Source organism: Camelus bactrianus, chromosome 4, assembly GCF_048773025.1.
Source record: "Camelus bactrianus isolate YW-2024 breed Bactrian camel chromosome 4, ASM4877302v1, whole genome shotgun sequence".
NCBI lineage: Eukaryota > Metazoa > Chordata > Mammalia > Artiodactyla > Camelidae > Camelus > Camelus bactrianus.
The window spans coordinates 48,377,502-48,392,771 of record NC_133542.1 but is presented as its reverse complement, the minus strand read 5'-3'; the positions used below and the strand labels follow the sequence as shown (position 1 = coordinate 48,392,771).

The 15,270-nt window shown below is 40.7% G+C and overlaps 1 protein-coding gene across 3 annotated transcripts in view; it reads left to right on the top strand.

The window, feature by feature from the left end:
• Positions 1-15,270, top strand: part of HEMGN (hemogen) — a 46,831-nt gene that overhangs the window by 24,589 nt on the left and 6,972 nt on the right. For all 3 annotated transcript variants that reach the window (XM_045515229.2, XM_074361875.1, XM_074361877.1), the window contains exons 2-4: positions 4,979-5,095; positions 11,537-11,662; positions 13,586-13,679. In XM_045515229.2, coding sequence (XP_045371185.1) covers positions 11,584-11,662; positions 13,586-13,679 — 173 coding nt within the window. In that variant the 5' untranslated portion in view covers positions 4,979-5,095; positions 11,537-11,583. The remainder of the gene's footprint in view (positions 1-4,978; positions 5,096-11,536; positions 11,663-13,585; positions 13,680-15,270) is intronic.

Here is a 15,270-nt window from a genome sequence, read left to right as displayed (position 1 = left end):
CTTGTCTTTCATGAAAAAACAGGACCCCTTTAAAATAAAATAAAATAAAATTCATTCAACTGAAAAAAAATTAAAAAAAAAAAGAAAAAACAGGACCCCTTGGAAAATGCATTTGTGGGTAACTCTGTAGGGGGAATTACAGGTGAGGAGGAGACACATCTTAATAGGATGCAGAGGGATGAAACATGGCTACTCTTGCTTAGCACGGGGATGTTGCTGGTGAGGGACTGTAGGAACCTGTAGCAACACCTATTATGTTTTAGAAAAGACACCATATCTTGCGGTTACCAAGACTGAGTCTGTTATCCACCCTAAGGGGCAGGCAGAACTGAGCTGGGACTGTTATTTGTCAAGAAGGACACTAATATCCGGAGAAGGGAAGCAACTTGCCCAAGGTCATGTTTTGAGCAAAGGCCCATAGAAATGTGGTGACTATCGTGGGGTTGTGAAGTAATCATCAAAACTATAACATACGGTGTTACTTAAAAAAAATCTCTATGGGGTTTTCTTTAAAAACATTTTAAAAAATCAGAAACATTTACTAGTAAATTGAGTCCATACAGGGCTTTCAGACATCTTTTGGGAAATATGACTAGATGACATTAAAAATTTCTTCCAGCTATGAAATTTTATGAAATTTAGTGTTTACTGTGTCCTAGGTTCACGTAACTCTGTAAAGTACAGTTATCAGTTTGCAAGTAATTTCCCAAACAAATAGCTCTCCTGCCCAGTCAAGCATCCCTGACTGACTTACCAAAAAGTCTCAAGCCTGTTACTTACTGTATCACCTAGTCATCAGTCTATTCCTTCCACTTCTACCCCCTCCTGTATGGCAACTCTGTTACTTGATCAATTATTCACTTCTTCTGCCAGGGATAACTAGAATTTAGAGCTAAAGGCAGAATTTCTTTACAAGACTAGAAAGCAGAACTGTCATCATGTATTATTGAGATCTTAATTTAACTCCCATTAAAGGGGAATTAAATTGACTGGATTAGTGAAGGTTCGTTCTCCTCATTCCTCCTCAGAGAGATGACTGAATCCATGTGGGTGCCGTATTTGGTGGTGGGATATGGGAATGGAGTTTTCCACAGATCAGGGGAGGTGTAGGACTTTCTAGAAAGTCTGTCTTGGTTGGGTGGGCCAAGTTACATAAATTCTGCCTAATAATTCTGTCCAGTCTCCTTGCATGAGAACAAAGCATTGTATGCCCGTCTGAAATGGCTGAAAACAGAAGTTAATAGCAGCTCTGTGGAAGCAGATACCCTACTTATCTTCTAATCCAGGAGTCCAGGCTCTGTCTGCTGCACCACACACTCTTCAGGGTGATAATTGCTGCTATTACTGTTTCCTGAGAAGCAAAGTATAGCACCCAATTTTAATAACAAAGACTGTGGCAATAATAATGTTCAACATCCTATTTTATTTTCATCAGAAAGACAAAGCCCATCAGTTAGAAGAGTTATGGGTAATTCGGGGTGATGCTGGTAGTCTCTGAAGATGGCTATTCTGTCTGGGTTTGTTTGAATTTCTGTCTTGACTGCCAAGAACATTCTGACACTTAAGAATAAGATATGCTTCTTGCTGATAGGGAGGGGAGGGCTCATTACACAGTTCTGGGACAGGCCTGGATCGTTTTTTCTTCCAGGGGAACATCAGACTTTGCTGCATGTCTCCCACACAGGTATCTCTCATGGCTGAGCAGGGCTGGCTTCCTTAAAATGACATGAGAGTACTAACAATAAAGGGTGACGACACAGAACATAAAGAAGCACAAAGGAAGTCTTCATCCTGACAGTGAACTTGCCCAGGATCCATGCTGATAAAATCAGATCTGATCACATCCTGAGCTCCATCTGTTAAAGGTGCTCACAGTCACTTAGGAGAACGCCAGGGAGAAAAGACCTGGCAATCCATTTTCTGCCTGCTGAAGTAACTCCTTCTCTTTCCTCTCCAACCTGGCTAAAAATACAACCAAAGTGTCAGCAAACACACACACACACACACACACACACACACACACACACACACACACACACACACACACCGAAATACAAAAAAGCCTAACATTTGTTGAACAGATTGTGACAGAATATCAATTAGCTTAGTGTTTGGTATGCAAACATCCCTGATGCTAACTCACCCAGAGGGGGACTTGCAGGGAGGGGGAACAGAGAGTGTCAGAGAATTAGGGAGCAAGGCAGGCTGCCTCTAAGGGAAAGTGCTGGAGCCATGGCTCACAACCTAGTTGACAGGTGAGAATGGTGCAATTGCCATTTATGTCCACCTAGAGGCGGCAGTTCTAGCCAGAGTGCCCTGACCTCAACTGGTTCAGGTGAGGACCGTTCACTTGAATGCACACCTTGTGCCAGGCCCCTGGCAGGCACTGGGTCTAAACCATTTGGAAGGCTGCAGTGCATCAGCAGTGTTTCCTTTCAGGCAGGGACTGATCTAGGTCATTCTAACTCTAAACTTCAAGTCCAGGGGATAGAATTTGCTGGAAGCAGGGAGTTGAAGTTTCCAAACAAGTAAGACTAAAGCATCATGTTAGGTCTTAGTACATATTCTATGCCAGAGTAGCTAAAACTCCAAGGGGTGAAGAAAGAGCAGAAATAGGAGAGGTTACTGTTCAACTTGATACCCTGTGGAGAGTATCTGATATGAATAACAGTGGGTCCATGGCAGGCCAGGGAATGAGTTGGGTCTCTTGCTCTGTCCCTTTCAAATTATAAACCAGTCACTGCAAAGGGCAGTTTGGTTTTAGGATAATTTGGACATGATCTAGAAGTTCTGTGAAATGAAAAGAACTCACTGATTAAGCCAGCATTTCCTGAGAGGTGGTATGCATTCATTCCACTTGGGACAGTGCAGATAATTTCAGATAAAACATTGTCTATTTTAATAGTTCAGTATTTTAATGTGCCTTAGAAGAATTATCATTTGTTATACCACAAACCTGTGATTTCACAGGTGATATTGTTGATTTTCCATTTATAATGGTGACAGAACATTTCCATTTTAAATACTGCTAGTAAATAAGCTTATTTGAAGAAAAACATTAAGTAAATAACACTACCGAAGATGTTATTACAAGAATATGGCAAAAAATCACAAAGATGGGATGTAATTGGAAAGTTTGGGAAATACTTCATTAAGCCAGGGGATGAGGTAGATTGGCTTGTAGACAGAAATGTTTGGACTAGCAGGCAGGGGAAGGGAGAATGGTAGAACTCTCAGAGGATCTGGATTCCAGTTTGGAACTGCCACTAAGCCTGTGTGACATTGGCCCCTCTCTGGCTTTCCAGTTCTGTATCTATAAAACAACTCTCACGCCTTGCTTGGATTTATTATTTAGTCGCTCTGTTTCACTTATTGTTATTGAGATTATGAACAATCAGTAATGACAGCAGGAGCATTAAGGGCTGCTGTATGCCGGATGCTTTCCAAAAGTCATCCCTCTTAATTCTCATAATAGTCATGAAAGGTAGGTGTCAAAATGCCCATTCCATATGTGAGGGAATCGAGGCTGGAAGATCTCAAGTAACTTGCCCAAGGCCACACAGAACCTGATTTGAATGAACTTAGATCTGACTCCAGAGGCTGTGTTTGTTCCTCTGAGCTTGGCTGCGTGGTCTCAGTGAATTCCTGTTCAGCCTCCAAACTGAGCCTGAAATCACCTATTCCAGGAAGACTGCTTTGACCTCGTCTCTCCATCTTGGTTTGATGTCTGTCCTCTGTGTTCCCTTCATTTTCCACATACACTGTTTTGCATATTTGCCTTTGTACCCCCAGGGCCCCACATACTTTGGGGCACAGAGTAGATAGTCAACAAATTGCAGAAAGAGGGAGAGCATGGAGAGAGAAGGGAGGAAGAAAGGAGGGAGAGGGGATCGAAAAAGAAAACAAATTGCTACCTTATTTTATTAAATATGAAAGAAGTAGAATTGAGAGGCAGGAGAGTAGGGTGGTTAAGCATATGGCCTTCTAGATCCAAACTACCCAGTTTTGCCACTTACTAAGCGTGCGACTTAGGGAACAGGTTCAATGCCTGTGCTTCAGTTTCTTCATCTACAAAACAGGGATATCAATAGTATCTACCTTAAAAGACATAAAGACTAAATGAATTATTGTATTTAAAGTGCTTAGAGCAGTGTCTGGGATACGGCGGGCAGATGTTCAATAAATATTGGCTATTATTATTTCTGTGAAATTAATAAAAGGGGAAAAACTTAACACTACTGTAAAGTTAAAAAAAAAAACCCAAAACACTGTGATACACACATAGGGCCTCCTCATTTTCCCAGCTCTACTTGTTGACCAATGCAGAGTCATTCCAAGGAAGCTATGAATAAAGAGAATTACAGCCAGAGGATACACAGTATAATATCCTTATTTTTCCACTTCCGTGGCAGCAGAATTAAACACTCCACCTCTACTCTCAGAACATTTGGAAACATTGATATTAAAATGATCATTCTGTATTATATTTTAAATTCAGTTTACTTGTTTGTCTATTACCCTCAGACTGAGTTCCTTGGAGGAAAGGACTCCTGTTTGATTCTTCTGTATGCCTCCAATGCTTAGCAGAGGGGCTGGCAAGAAATAAATGTTCAATAAATGTTTGCTGAATGAATCTTATAGAAAAGATGTGTACACATGAACAATAAAATTTTTAAAATTATGTGATATTTACCATAATAGAGGCTCAGATCAGTTGTCACTATAGCTCAGAAAGAAGAGATTACCTCTATGTAGGAAAAGGTAGTAGAAAGGAATGGTTAAATCTGTGGCCTTCAGAATCAGACTGCCTTGGTTTTGAGCCTGAATTATGGCACTTACGAAGCTCATGCGACCTTGGGATGTAACCTAACGTCTTTACACCATAATTTCCTTATCTGTGAAGTGGGGATAATATTGGTTAGAAGAACTAAATGAGATAATGTGTGTAACATGTCAGATACCTACTATGTGTTTGTAGAGTGGCTAACACATCATAATCATCGTCATCATCAAAGGCTTTGTGACAGAGGCACTCACCATCTGGATGGGCGGACACAAGGGAAGAGCACTGAACAGCCAGGAGGTGTGAGTAAAGGTAAGGGTGTTAGAAAGAGTCAAGGCCAAACAGGAAGGGCAAGTGGCATGATTTCATTGGAACATTGGGGTTTTTTAAGAAAGTGATGGGAGGGAAAATTGGGAAGTTGGCTTTAAAAGTCAGGCCGATGTATTTAGTCTTTATTCTACAAGTAATACTGAGACTTTACAGGATTCTGAACAGGGTAGAGAGCAGTTCAGAGCCAGTTATATGGGGAATTTCTAGCTGTTTGTGCAGGACGATCTGGGGAAGGTGAGGGGAGATGGAAGCAAATAAACCACTTAGAAAGCTTTTCCAATACTTCCAATGAGAAGCTGAGGTCCCCCTCTGGGATGATGGTATGAAAGGAAGAGAAGGGGTGAGCATGTGGGACACTAGGAAGAATGAACTCATAGAACTGTGTTCTACTGGATGTGGAATGCAGAGTGAGGAGGTGGGGTCAAAGACAGCCCTGAAAGTTTAGAACTGATGGCCAGGAACATGGTGCTACCATTCTATAGTAGAATAGTTAAGAATAGCAGAAATAAAGTACAGAGGAGACTGCTCTTAGGGGGAAGATATATTTGCTTTTTGCTATGCTAAGATTAAGGTGCAGTGGGACATTCAGGTGAGGAATGATACTCAGGAGACACTCGAAAATGTGATCTTGGAACTCAGGTAATTTTCTGCATAGAGGTAATAGTGAAAGCTATACAGTTGGATCTTCTAAGAATAGTAAGAGAGAAAAGGATCAGGGAGTCGTCCTTGGGAAGTACCTCCCATGGCTTGAGGAGTGAAAGAGGAGTGTGTGAAGGAGGAGGAGGAGAAGAGGAGGGAGAGGGTGAAGAACACATTACCATAGAAGCCAAGAATAGAGAGACCGAAGTGCTCAGAGGACTCATGAGCAACAGTGAGGTCATAGAGCAAGGACTGAGAATGGACCACCGGACTTGGCCATTGGGAAGTCATTTATGACTTATGAGAGAACAGTATGTGGAAGAGAAAACTGAATTGCAGATGCAAGGAATGAAGATGTGATGTGGGGAAAAAGAAGCAGTAGACTTGAGAGTACACTGTTAGTTCCGAAAGTTCAGAAACATGAGGATAGTGATGCAATGGGGGCTCAAGGTGGGGGCAGAATTGTTCTTCCCTAGATAAATGACCACCCACCAATGTTTATGCACAGATCTTTATTGTTTATACATTAAGAAATAGAAAGCAATATTGATGGAGGAGGCCGGAGGAGGGACTTCACAACAAATGAGATTGAAAGTCAGGTTACAGCCATTCTGAAGTCACAGAGTGTGTTATCTGCATGTGTCGAGCAGCATCTGTTTTAGCACAGACAGAGCTTATTTATCATGCATCAACAGACTGTGGAGAGAGGAAACCAGAAACTCTCCTTCCTCACTAAGGAAAACAAAGCTTGATCCACTGTTTGAAAAGAATTCAAAAGCCTTGAAAAAGTATTTTGGCAAAGAAAGAACACTAAGAAACATAAGTGTATTATATCTTCCCTTTCTTGACTTTTCCACCCACCCTGGGAAAATGCCCCGGTGCATCCTTAGAGTGCTCTAATCATACTATCAACACTGCCCGAGTTCACCTCACGCCTATCTGCACAGTGCTCTTCATTTTACAAAAAGCTCTCATGATCTCGTTCATCCTCACAGTATCCTTGTGAAGAGTTACTTTTTCTCTGTTTTTCTGAGGATCAGAAAGAATCGAGCGATTTCCACTCAAATCACACAGCTAGGAAATGGTAGAGCCCCAAATCCCTTGCTCTTTTCCCCACGCGTTTTCAAATACCAGTTCACATGGTCTTCACAGTAGAACACTCCCCATATGGTATGACAAGCCAAAGTGGAGCAGGACTCTGAGAACCCTCATTGCTATAATTCTATTGACATAGCCTAAAACTACATTAGCTTTGGGGTACTTTTACCAGCTCACGTTTCTGACTAAGTAATATCCAGTGCTCCCTTTTCACTCCCATCATAAAGAGCCCCAGGGAGGAGTTCTGAGTGGTGTGCTTCCCTCCCTCCCACATCTGCGCAGTTCAGTCAGGCCTCTGAAATGCATGGCCTCAGTACCTGCTCCAGATGGATCAAGAGGCAGGAGAGCAATTCTCTCCCTCGATGCCTAGTTTGGTCTGGTAGGAAGAAGGCCAGACTTGGAGGCTGCAGGCTCAGGTTTCATGCTCAGACTACTGGTCTAGCACTGTGACCCCCATAAAATTACTCTCCACTCTGAGCACCAGTGTCTTGATCTGAAAAATGAGGATACTAACAGCTATTTTATAAGATGGCCACAGAGATTCAGGGAAACCCTTGTGACAATAGGGCCCTGTGCTGGGTTTGATATTCTGCTGTAGCTGTCTTGAAATTCTTAATAGTTTTTGCAAGAGGAGCTCTACATTTTCATTTTGGACAGGGCCCTGCAAATTATATAGCTAGTCCTGTCTGCCTGTCCTTGGCCAAGTTACTTAGCCTTTCTGGGCTCCAATCCATAATTAATTAAATTGTTAGGAAATGAATTGTTAGGACAACTCTCAATCCTTTCTCTACTCTAGCTATTGGCAGAATTTGACACAATTGATCACTCTTTCCTCCTTGAAACATCATTTTCCACCTGGCTTCCAGAAAACTGCATTTTTCTGGTTTTTCTCCACCTTACTGGCTACTCCTTTGCTGTTTTCTCCCTAATCTATTAGCACGTCTGAAACTAAACTCCTGATCATCTCTTGCAAACCTGCTCCTCCCAGTCTTCCTCTGTTAATGGTAACGATCTTTTAAGTCTCTCAGACCAAAACCCTTGTTAGAGTATTTGACTCTTTATCGCTCACTCTACACCTAATTTGTAAGCTACTCCAGTCTGATCACTGCTCTACCACTCCTGTCACAGTTCAGGTCTTACTCATCTTTCACCTGGATTATGCAGGATCCTTCTAACTGGTCCCCTGCTTCCACCTCCGCCTCTCTCCCCATGGTCTGTTCTAAACACAGTAGGCAAAATAATCCTTTTAAAATATAAGTTAGAGGGTATCACTCCTCTCTTCAAAACCATCCCAGGACTATTAATCTCTATCAGAGCAGGAATCCCTACAAGGGGCAATAAGCTGCCTCTCTGAACACACCTCCCACTACTCCCTCGCCTCAGGCCATTTGCCAGTGCCCCTCTGCCTGCAGTGTCCTCCCAGATGGCAGCCTGGCTGGCCCCTCACCTCCTCCAGTTCTGCTCAACTGTCACCCTGCTTAAAATAGCAACCACCATCAGCTTTCCCACCTCATTCTTTATCCTATCATTCCCTGCTCACTTTCCTTCAAAGTGCTCATCACCATCAGATACATATTTTATTTATTTGCTTATTGTTTATCTCTTTCCATTAGAATGTAGGCTCTGTAAGGGCAGAGACCTTTTATCTTTTAACTGCTATATCTCCAGCCCATGGGTCAGTGCCACTGAATGACAGCAGAAAGAGCCCTGGAGCAGATGATGGCATTATTACTATTATTCAGTCATGGCAGCATCAGCTGCTCTGAGTATATAAAGTACTTTCACAGTCTGCACGCCCACGAGGCCGGCCCTGCATTCAGGATTGAGGGTGTTTATAGGGACCACTCTGGGCGAAGCCTCCTACTGGATTATACTGTGGGGACAGATAGGTGCATCAGCAGTGGTAACCACCTCTCAGAGTTTGGGGCCTAGAGGCAGGTTTCATGTATCTATGCAAAGTACTCTGGAACAAGGCACTTTTGTTAAAAATACCCAGCCTTTAATGTCTAACATCTCACATTCTGGTCATGACTCTAGACTTTACTACCGAGGGGAAAGGACAATGAACTATGGCTTGAACTTAGTGCGCGGCTATTTTTGTCCCAGACAAGTTCCTGCTGTGGCTTGCTTATCACACCAGGGACACCTTGCCTGACTTCCAATCTAGTTTGCTCCAAACTCCCTCCACTGGCCCCCTCCACCCAATATTGCTCCCTCATTACTGTTAACTTGAGACCCCACCCTCATATAGTCCCTCAATATTGTGCTCCTAAGATACTGGAACATGCGGCAGGGTGGAGTCAACTTAAGAAGGGTGCAACTTAGGAAAGTGTAAAGGATCTAAATATTACTTCCTTCCAATAAAGATGTGCATATCTCTATGAACCTACAGTACACGGAACTCAGAGACCAACATCCGTCCACCTTTGTAAGTCTGACAGTCTTCCTCAGTATGCAGCGCAGAGTAGGCATTCAGGAAGGTTTGAATCGTTGAACCCGGTGTTGTAAGCTTTAAGGATAATTGTATTTAAGAAGTAATTCTGCATCTTCGGTAAGGTGCCCCAGAGGTATTCTAAAATGCTATCTTATTTCATTATCATAAGAAACAACCTAATCAGTAAGAACAAAATATCTCAAATAAAGGGACTAGTTTTCAAAATACCAGTTTACATTATAAAACGCCTTTTATAATCTTCAAAGCTACTTGTACTTGATTTTTAAAACCCTGTTTCTGAAAATCCAAAAATTATCAAGAGACAAATGACAAATTATGCCTTCCATTCCCTACAGGACTCCTTTGAATAGGGACTCCTTGATATTATCTGAATTTTTAGAGATTTATTTACAAGAAAGACTTGGGGGAACTGAGAAACTTCAAGCTAGAGCTTAGGATCTGATAATTAAAAACCACATTAAGTTTTTTTTCTAATCTATTTATTTTTGGGAGGGATGTAATTAGATTTATTTATTTTTATTTATGTTTTAGAGGAGGTACGGAGAATTGAACCCAGGACCTTATGCATGCTAAACACGCATTCTCCACTTGAGATATTCCCTCCCCGCATTAAGTTTTGATGGTGGGCACTTGAGTGTCTTGTTATATAATTCTCAGTACTTTTCAGTGTGTTTGAAAAGCTTGCTTCTCTCATAGTTCATATCACACATACATTCTCATACCCAGGTAAAATTAAGCATAAAAAGATGACCTATTTTATAAGTAACAGTTGCTACCAGCAATAAGTAAGAAAACCTGGGGCAGCTAAATCCTTGCCTTTATTGGTTCTCAGTTTCTCTGCATATAAAATAGGGGGAGGGACTAGACGGTTTAGGAAGCTCTTCCAATTCTAACGCCTTAAGAGTTTATGGAAGTAGGGAGCATCTATTCACATTGTAAAGGTTTTCTTTTTATAAAGGATTCCCTTCAGATTTTTTTCTGAGTTTCTTTAGTGCATTTAAACTGGGAATTGGCTTACCAAAATCTGTTCACTATATTTTTGTTATTAACAACAGCACCTAACACTTGTTAAACAAGTTCAATATACTAGGTACCATGTATTCAATATGCCAGGCACATATAAAAGGCTTTACGTGGATTATTTGATTCAGTCATCCCCAAACCCCACAAAGTACCTACCAATATTGTCCCATATTGTAGGTAGGTAAATGGGCTCCAAGACTATCTAACTTGTCTAAAATCACTGAATTAGGGAATGTGGCAACTCTGGAATTCAGACTCTCTTCAGTTCAGTCTTGGACTCCAGACCCATCATTAAGCCTACCTCTCACAGGCTGGTTGCCCATAGCAGGAGGTGGTCAGTGTTCCTTCCTTAGGTGAACAATCCTCGTCCTCTATGCCTCCTTGTCTTCATAAATGGGGTGACCGATTGGAGATGGGCGATTCCTTTGGTTTCAACTTCATTTCTGTGACAAAATGTGCTGATATTTTCACTAAGAAATGCTTTTTGACCTTCCCTGGATGAGTCACAGTGGATTTCACTAGTTCTTGAGTCACCTGTGAATGATCAGGTGAGCAGAAGAGGGTCCAAATTAGCTTTGAATTCCTAATTTAGTTCTTTATGTCTATTATCTAAGTCTAACAGCATTTATAACAAAGCTTTCCATCACTTTGCATAAGATTAAGGTGAAAAAATGCCATATGCAGGAAAACAATGTAAGATTAATTTCAAATCTTCATAATTTTCACCTTCATTATGTTCAATTTCACAAGAACTGTGTGAGTTAGGCAAGTCAGGAATTATTTACCCACTTTGCAAATGAGGAAAGAGAGTCACAAAAAGGGGAAGCGACTTGCTCAAGGACATCGAGCTGGTTAGCTGCTAGACCTGGTGTTCTTTCTACACTATGCCACCTCTGTATGTAAAAAGGAACACCAGACTCAGGCACTTCTTAGCAGACAGAGCCAAATGACTTGTGTACTGGAGGCTGTGATGTATCAGCCTGTGGCCGTGGGGCTCCCTGTATAACCAGCTACTATGCTGAGAATGAGGACAGAGCACCAGCCATGCTCCTTGCTCACACCTGTGCAGTGCGATAAACAAAGTAGAAGTAGTCAGCAGCTGTGGTCCAACCAGATAAAACTTTCAGGCGGGAAGTCAAGTGACAAGTGAACTTGTGTGTCTGTGTGTGTGTTTTTAACTGTTAGTTACTTTTGACATTTTAAAAAAGGCTTCTTGTGGAAGTCAGACCAAATAGCAAGAAGGTATTGCAGCAAGATGGATTTGGAAAAGGACCAATCTCATCTGATGATTCATCAGACACCTGATCCTCATCAAGAAGAGAAGCATGTTCCAGGTAATGAAGAGACCTTAAGAGGTAGTGGCTGTTGGGAAGGATTTGGGCTATGATTATTTTCCTCTTTTTATGGACCTGGCCAAAAAAGGGGCATAATTGGGTATGTTCATATATTAAGTGGGAAAAACTGGGGCTCTATAATTTTCTGAGGTGGCTTCAGGTGCTAAGATTCCAATAAGCCAGAGAAATACAAGGAAGTAATAAATAAATTATTAATAAAATATGTAAATGAAAGATAATGAAAACACTCACTACTGGATGGTTGTGGTAAAACAAGTACACTTTACCTATTTGGTAACATAAATGTGTAACTTTTGGAAAGAGATCTGGCGATAGATAGTAAATATAATAGTGTTTATTCTTTTGCTCACTGACCTTAATCTTTGGATCTATCCTAAAGCAGCATTTCTCAAAATGTTTTGCAGAACCCTAGGCCTCAAGACAATGATTTAAAACTTTTTTATGCCATGGATCCCTTTGGCATTCTGATGAACCTCTACCCCTTTTTAGACTAGATATTTTAAATACATAAAATTAAATACATAGAATTACAAAAGAAAGAATTATATTAAGATACAGTTATCAAAATAAGAATTGTGATATAGTAATACATATGCTTCTTTATAGATGCATTAAATAACAAGATCCAGTGGTGGAGTTAATAACCATTGTATCAAATCAAATATATTATCTCAAATAAATGATATTTTAAGGTATCTGCAATAACTAATGTGATATGAAAAAAAATCTGTAATTTCTTTTCATGAAAAAGCCACACACTGCTAGAATTTATCGTTGTTTGTTACCTACATTCATAATTGAAGGATATGGTCCTTTAATTTTAATTGGAGATTGATAAAAATAAAGGAATACTCTTCCGCCATCCAAGTTCACCATTAAGAACTTCTGTCCTGGGGGAAGGGTATAGCTCAGTGGTAGAGTGCAGTGCTTAGCATGCACAAGGTTCTGGGTTCAATCCCTGGTACCTCCATCAAAAAAACTAATAATAAATGAATAAACAAACCTAATTTTCTCCCCTCAAAAAGACAAAAACAAACAAACAAAAAAAAGAGCTTCTGTCCTAAGAACAAAGGGTGCCATGGTCCAAGGGACATATTCTCTTTTGGGGATCCCCATGCACATTTACAATCACTCCATAGGCTCTAAGAAGTTCTACATCAAAGACCCATTTCAACTTTTCACAAACTTGGATGGCAACAGAACCCTTCTTGATAATAACTTTTATATTCCAAAGAACTTAAAGAAACATCATCCTAAGGAAAAAATTCCAAAAGAAAATAAAAATCCTGTATGCATGAAATACTCATTACAGTTTGATCTAAAATGGCAACCCCCCCCCCAAAAAAGAAAACTGGCAACAACCTAAATATTCAAGACAAGTGGAATGAGTTGATAAATGAGAATATATCCACTTGATTAGTATCATGTAGTTGCTAAAGTTATAATTATAAAGACTAGATGATGGAAAATATTTCTGATACATTGTTAGGTTGATAAGTGATTAAATTGTGTGTTATCATTACAATTTTGTGTAATACAAGGACTAAATGAATATGAGGAATGAAATGAAAACAGATTACAATGTGTGGGACAGCAGAACATGGCTGATTTTTTTCTTCTATGTTGCACCATATGCACAATATTTGGAAGAAATTAATAGGTTGGTTGCATACTTATGTATAAATACTGACCTTTTCATTTAAAAAATGTTGACTAAATGTTTGTTCCCAGGCATTCCTTAGAGGCACAGGGATAAATAAGATATAGTCCTTGTCCTCAAAAGAAAAACTTAGGAGAAAAACTTAGATACCCAGTATAGGGATTCTGCCACTTTGCTATATGACTCTTGCTGTTATGCGCAATCCGTAACTATCTCCTATAACTTTTATTTTGATCCTACAGAAGTCATTGGAACTTGGCATTTGAGAAACAGAGAACAACTCAGAAAAAGGAAAGCTGAAGCACAAGAAAAGCAAACTTCACAATGGCAATTTGGGTACGGTACCCCATGAGGGAAAAGGAACTGGTATTTACCAAGCATATGCTAAGCACTTTTACATACTGTATTTTATTTTTCCAACAATCCCATAAATAGGGAGTTGTTATCCTTATTTTACAGAAAAGAAAGAAAGAAAGAAAGAAAGAAAGAAAGAAAGAAAGAAAGAAAGAAAGAAAGAAAGAAAGAAAGAGAAAGAAAGAAAGAAACCAAGTCTCTGAAGGGTTAAATCTTTTGCCTAAAGTCACACAGCTAGTACAGTAGTGGGAACAGAATCGTATCCCTGGTCTCTTTTAATTAAAGCACCAGGCGATCAAACTATGTGTATTGTAGAGAGGCCTGGTGTCCAACCATCCTGGCAATATAACCATAGAAGCATCTTATTGTTGGAATTGGGAGATACCATTGAGGAGAGACACCCCTGCCCCCACCCCCGACCAAGCTTGTTCTCCAAGCTTTCTATTAGTAAAATCCTTGAATGAGTGTGGCTAACTCTCCATGGAGTAAACCCAAACACTGTGTGCAAATGAGTGATGAGAGTTTGGGAGTTCCTAAATGGCCCCAGTCAGCTGTGTGTAATCTCAGAGAGGGAGTACAAGAACATGATTATACATTAGGCAGCATCTAACTGTATCCATTTAGACTATGACTATGAAAACAGAGGTATTGCTTGCTTGGAGATAGAAAATGGGAGCCCAAGGAGCCAAAGGACAGCATCCAAGCCACGGTGTCTTAACCCCAGCGCTGCTGACACTGTGGGTAGGAGAATTCTTTGTATGGGAGGCTGTCCTGTGCACTGAAGATGTTTAGCAGCATCTCTGGCCTCTAGAAGCCCATAGAACTCCCCTCTCCCCAAGTTGTGACCACCAAAACTGTCTCCAGACATTCTCAAATTTCTCCTGGGGTTGGGGGAGAGGAGGCAAAATTGCTCCCAGTTGAGAACCACTGATCTAAATAAGCACTCTTCTTTTTAAAAAAAATTTTGATTAAGATTTAGATGTGTATTTCTTCCTTATTGCAAAAATGTTTCTTCCTTCAATGGCAAAAATAATGTAGGTAAGCAATTTTCCAGGCATCATTTAAAAAAAAAACATACTATGCAGGTATGTATTTTAAGCACCTAGTCCTACTGTGGACTGAGTACTGGCTGTTCTGTTAGAACACGTGTTTCTACAACACCAGTTAGCTTACATAGGACTGGTAAATAGGAGAATGATGTCAGTATAATGTGGAAGTTGTGTTCATTTATAATTTTTTCCTAGTCAAAAAGAAGCCAGAATAGTGGGAATAGAATTAAAGCCTTCAGCAGGAAGGAAAAAGCCTTCACCTTGGCTGCTGTATAGATAGGATCCTTTTCAGCCTGCAGCCGGGCTCCACCCCTAGAGAAGGACATTACCAGCCTCGCAAAGATCTCTGCATGTAGCAGGTTGCACTTCCTCCTTTGCTCAACTTAGTGGCAGCTCTGCTGGCTCAGAGTGCCACCCTTATTTGCATGATCTCAGTGCTGAAAGCCTGCATTTACACTGTTGCTTTTGTGCATTTTTACAATCCCCGAGGCAGCCTCCAGCCATAGTAAACTGCCTGTCTGGGC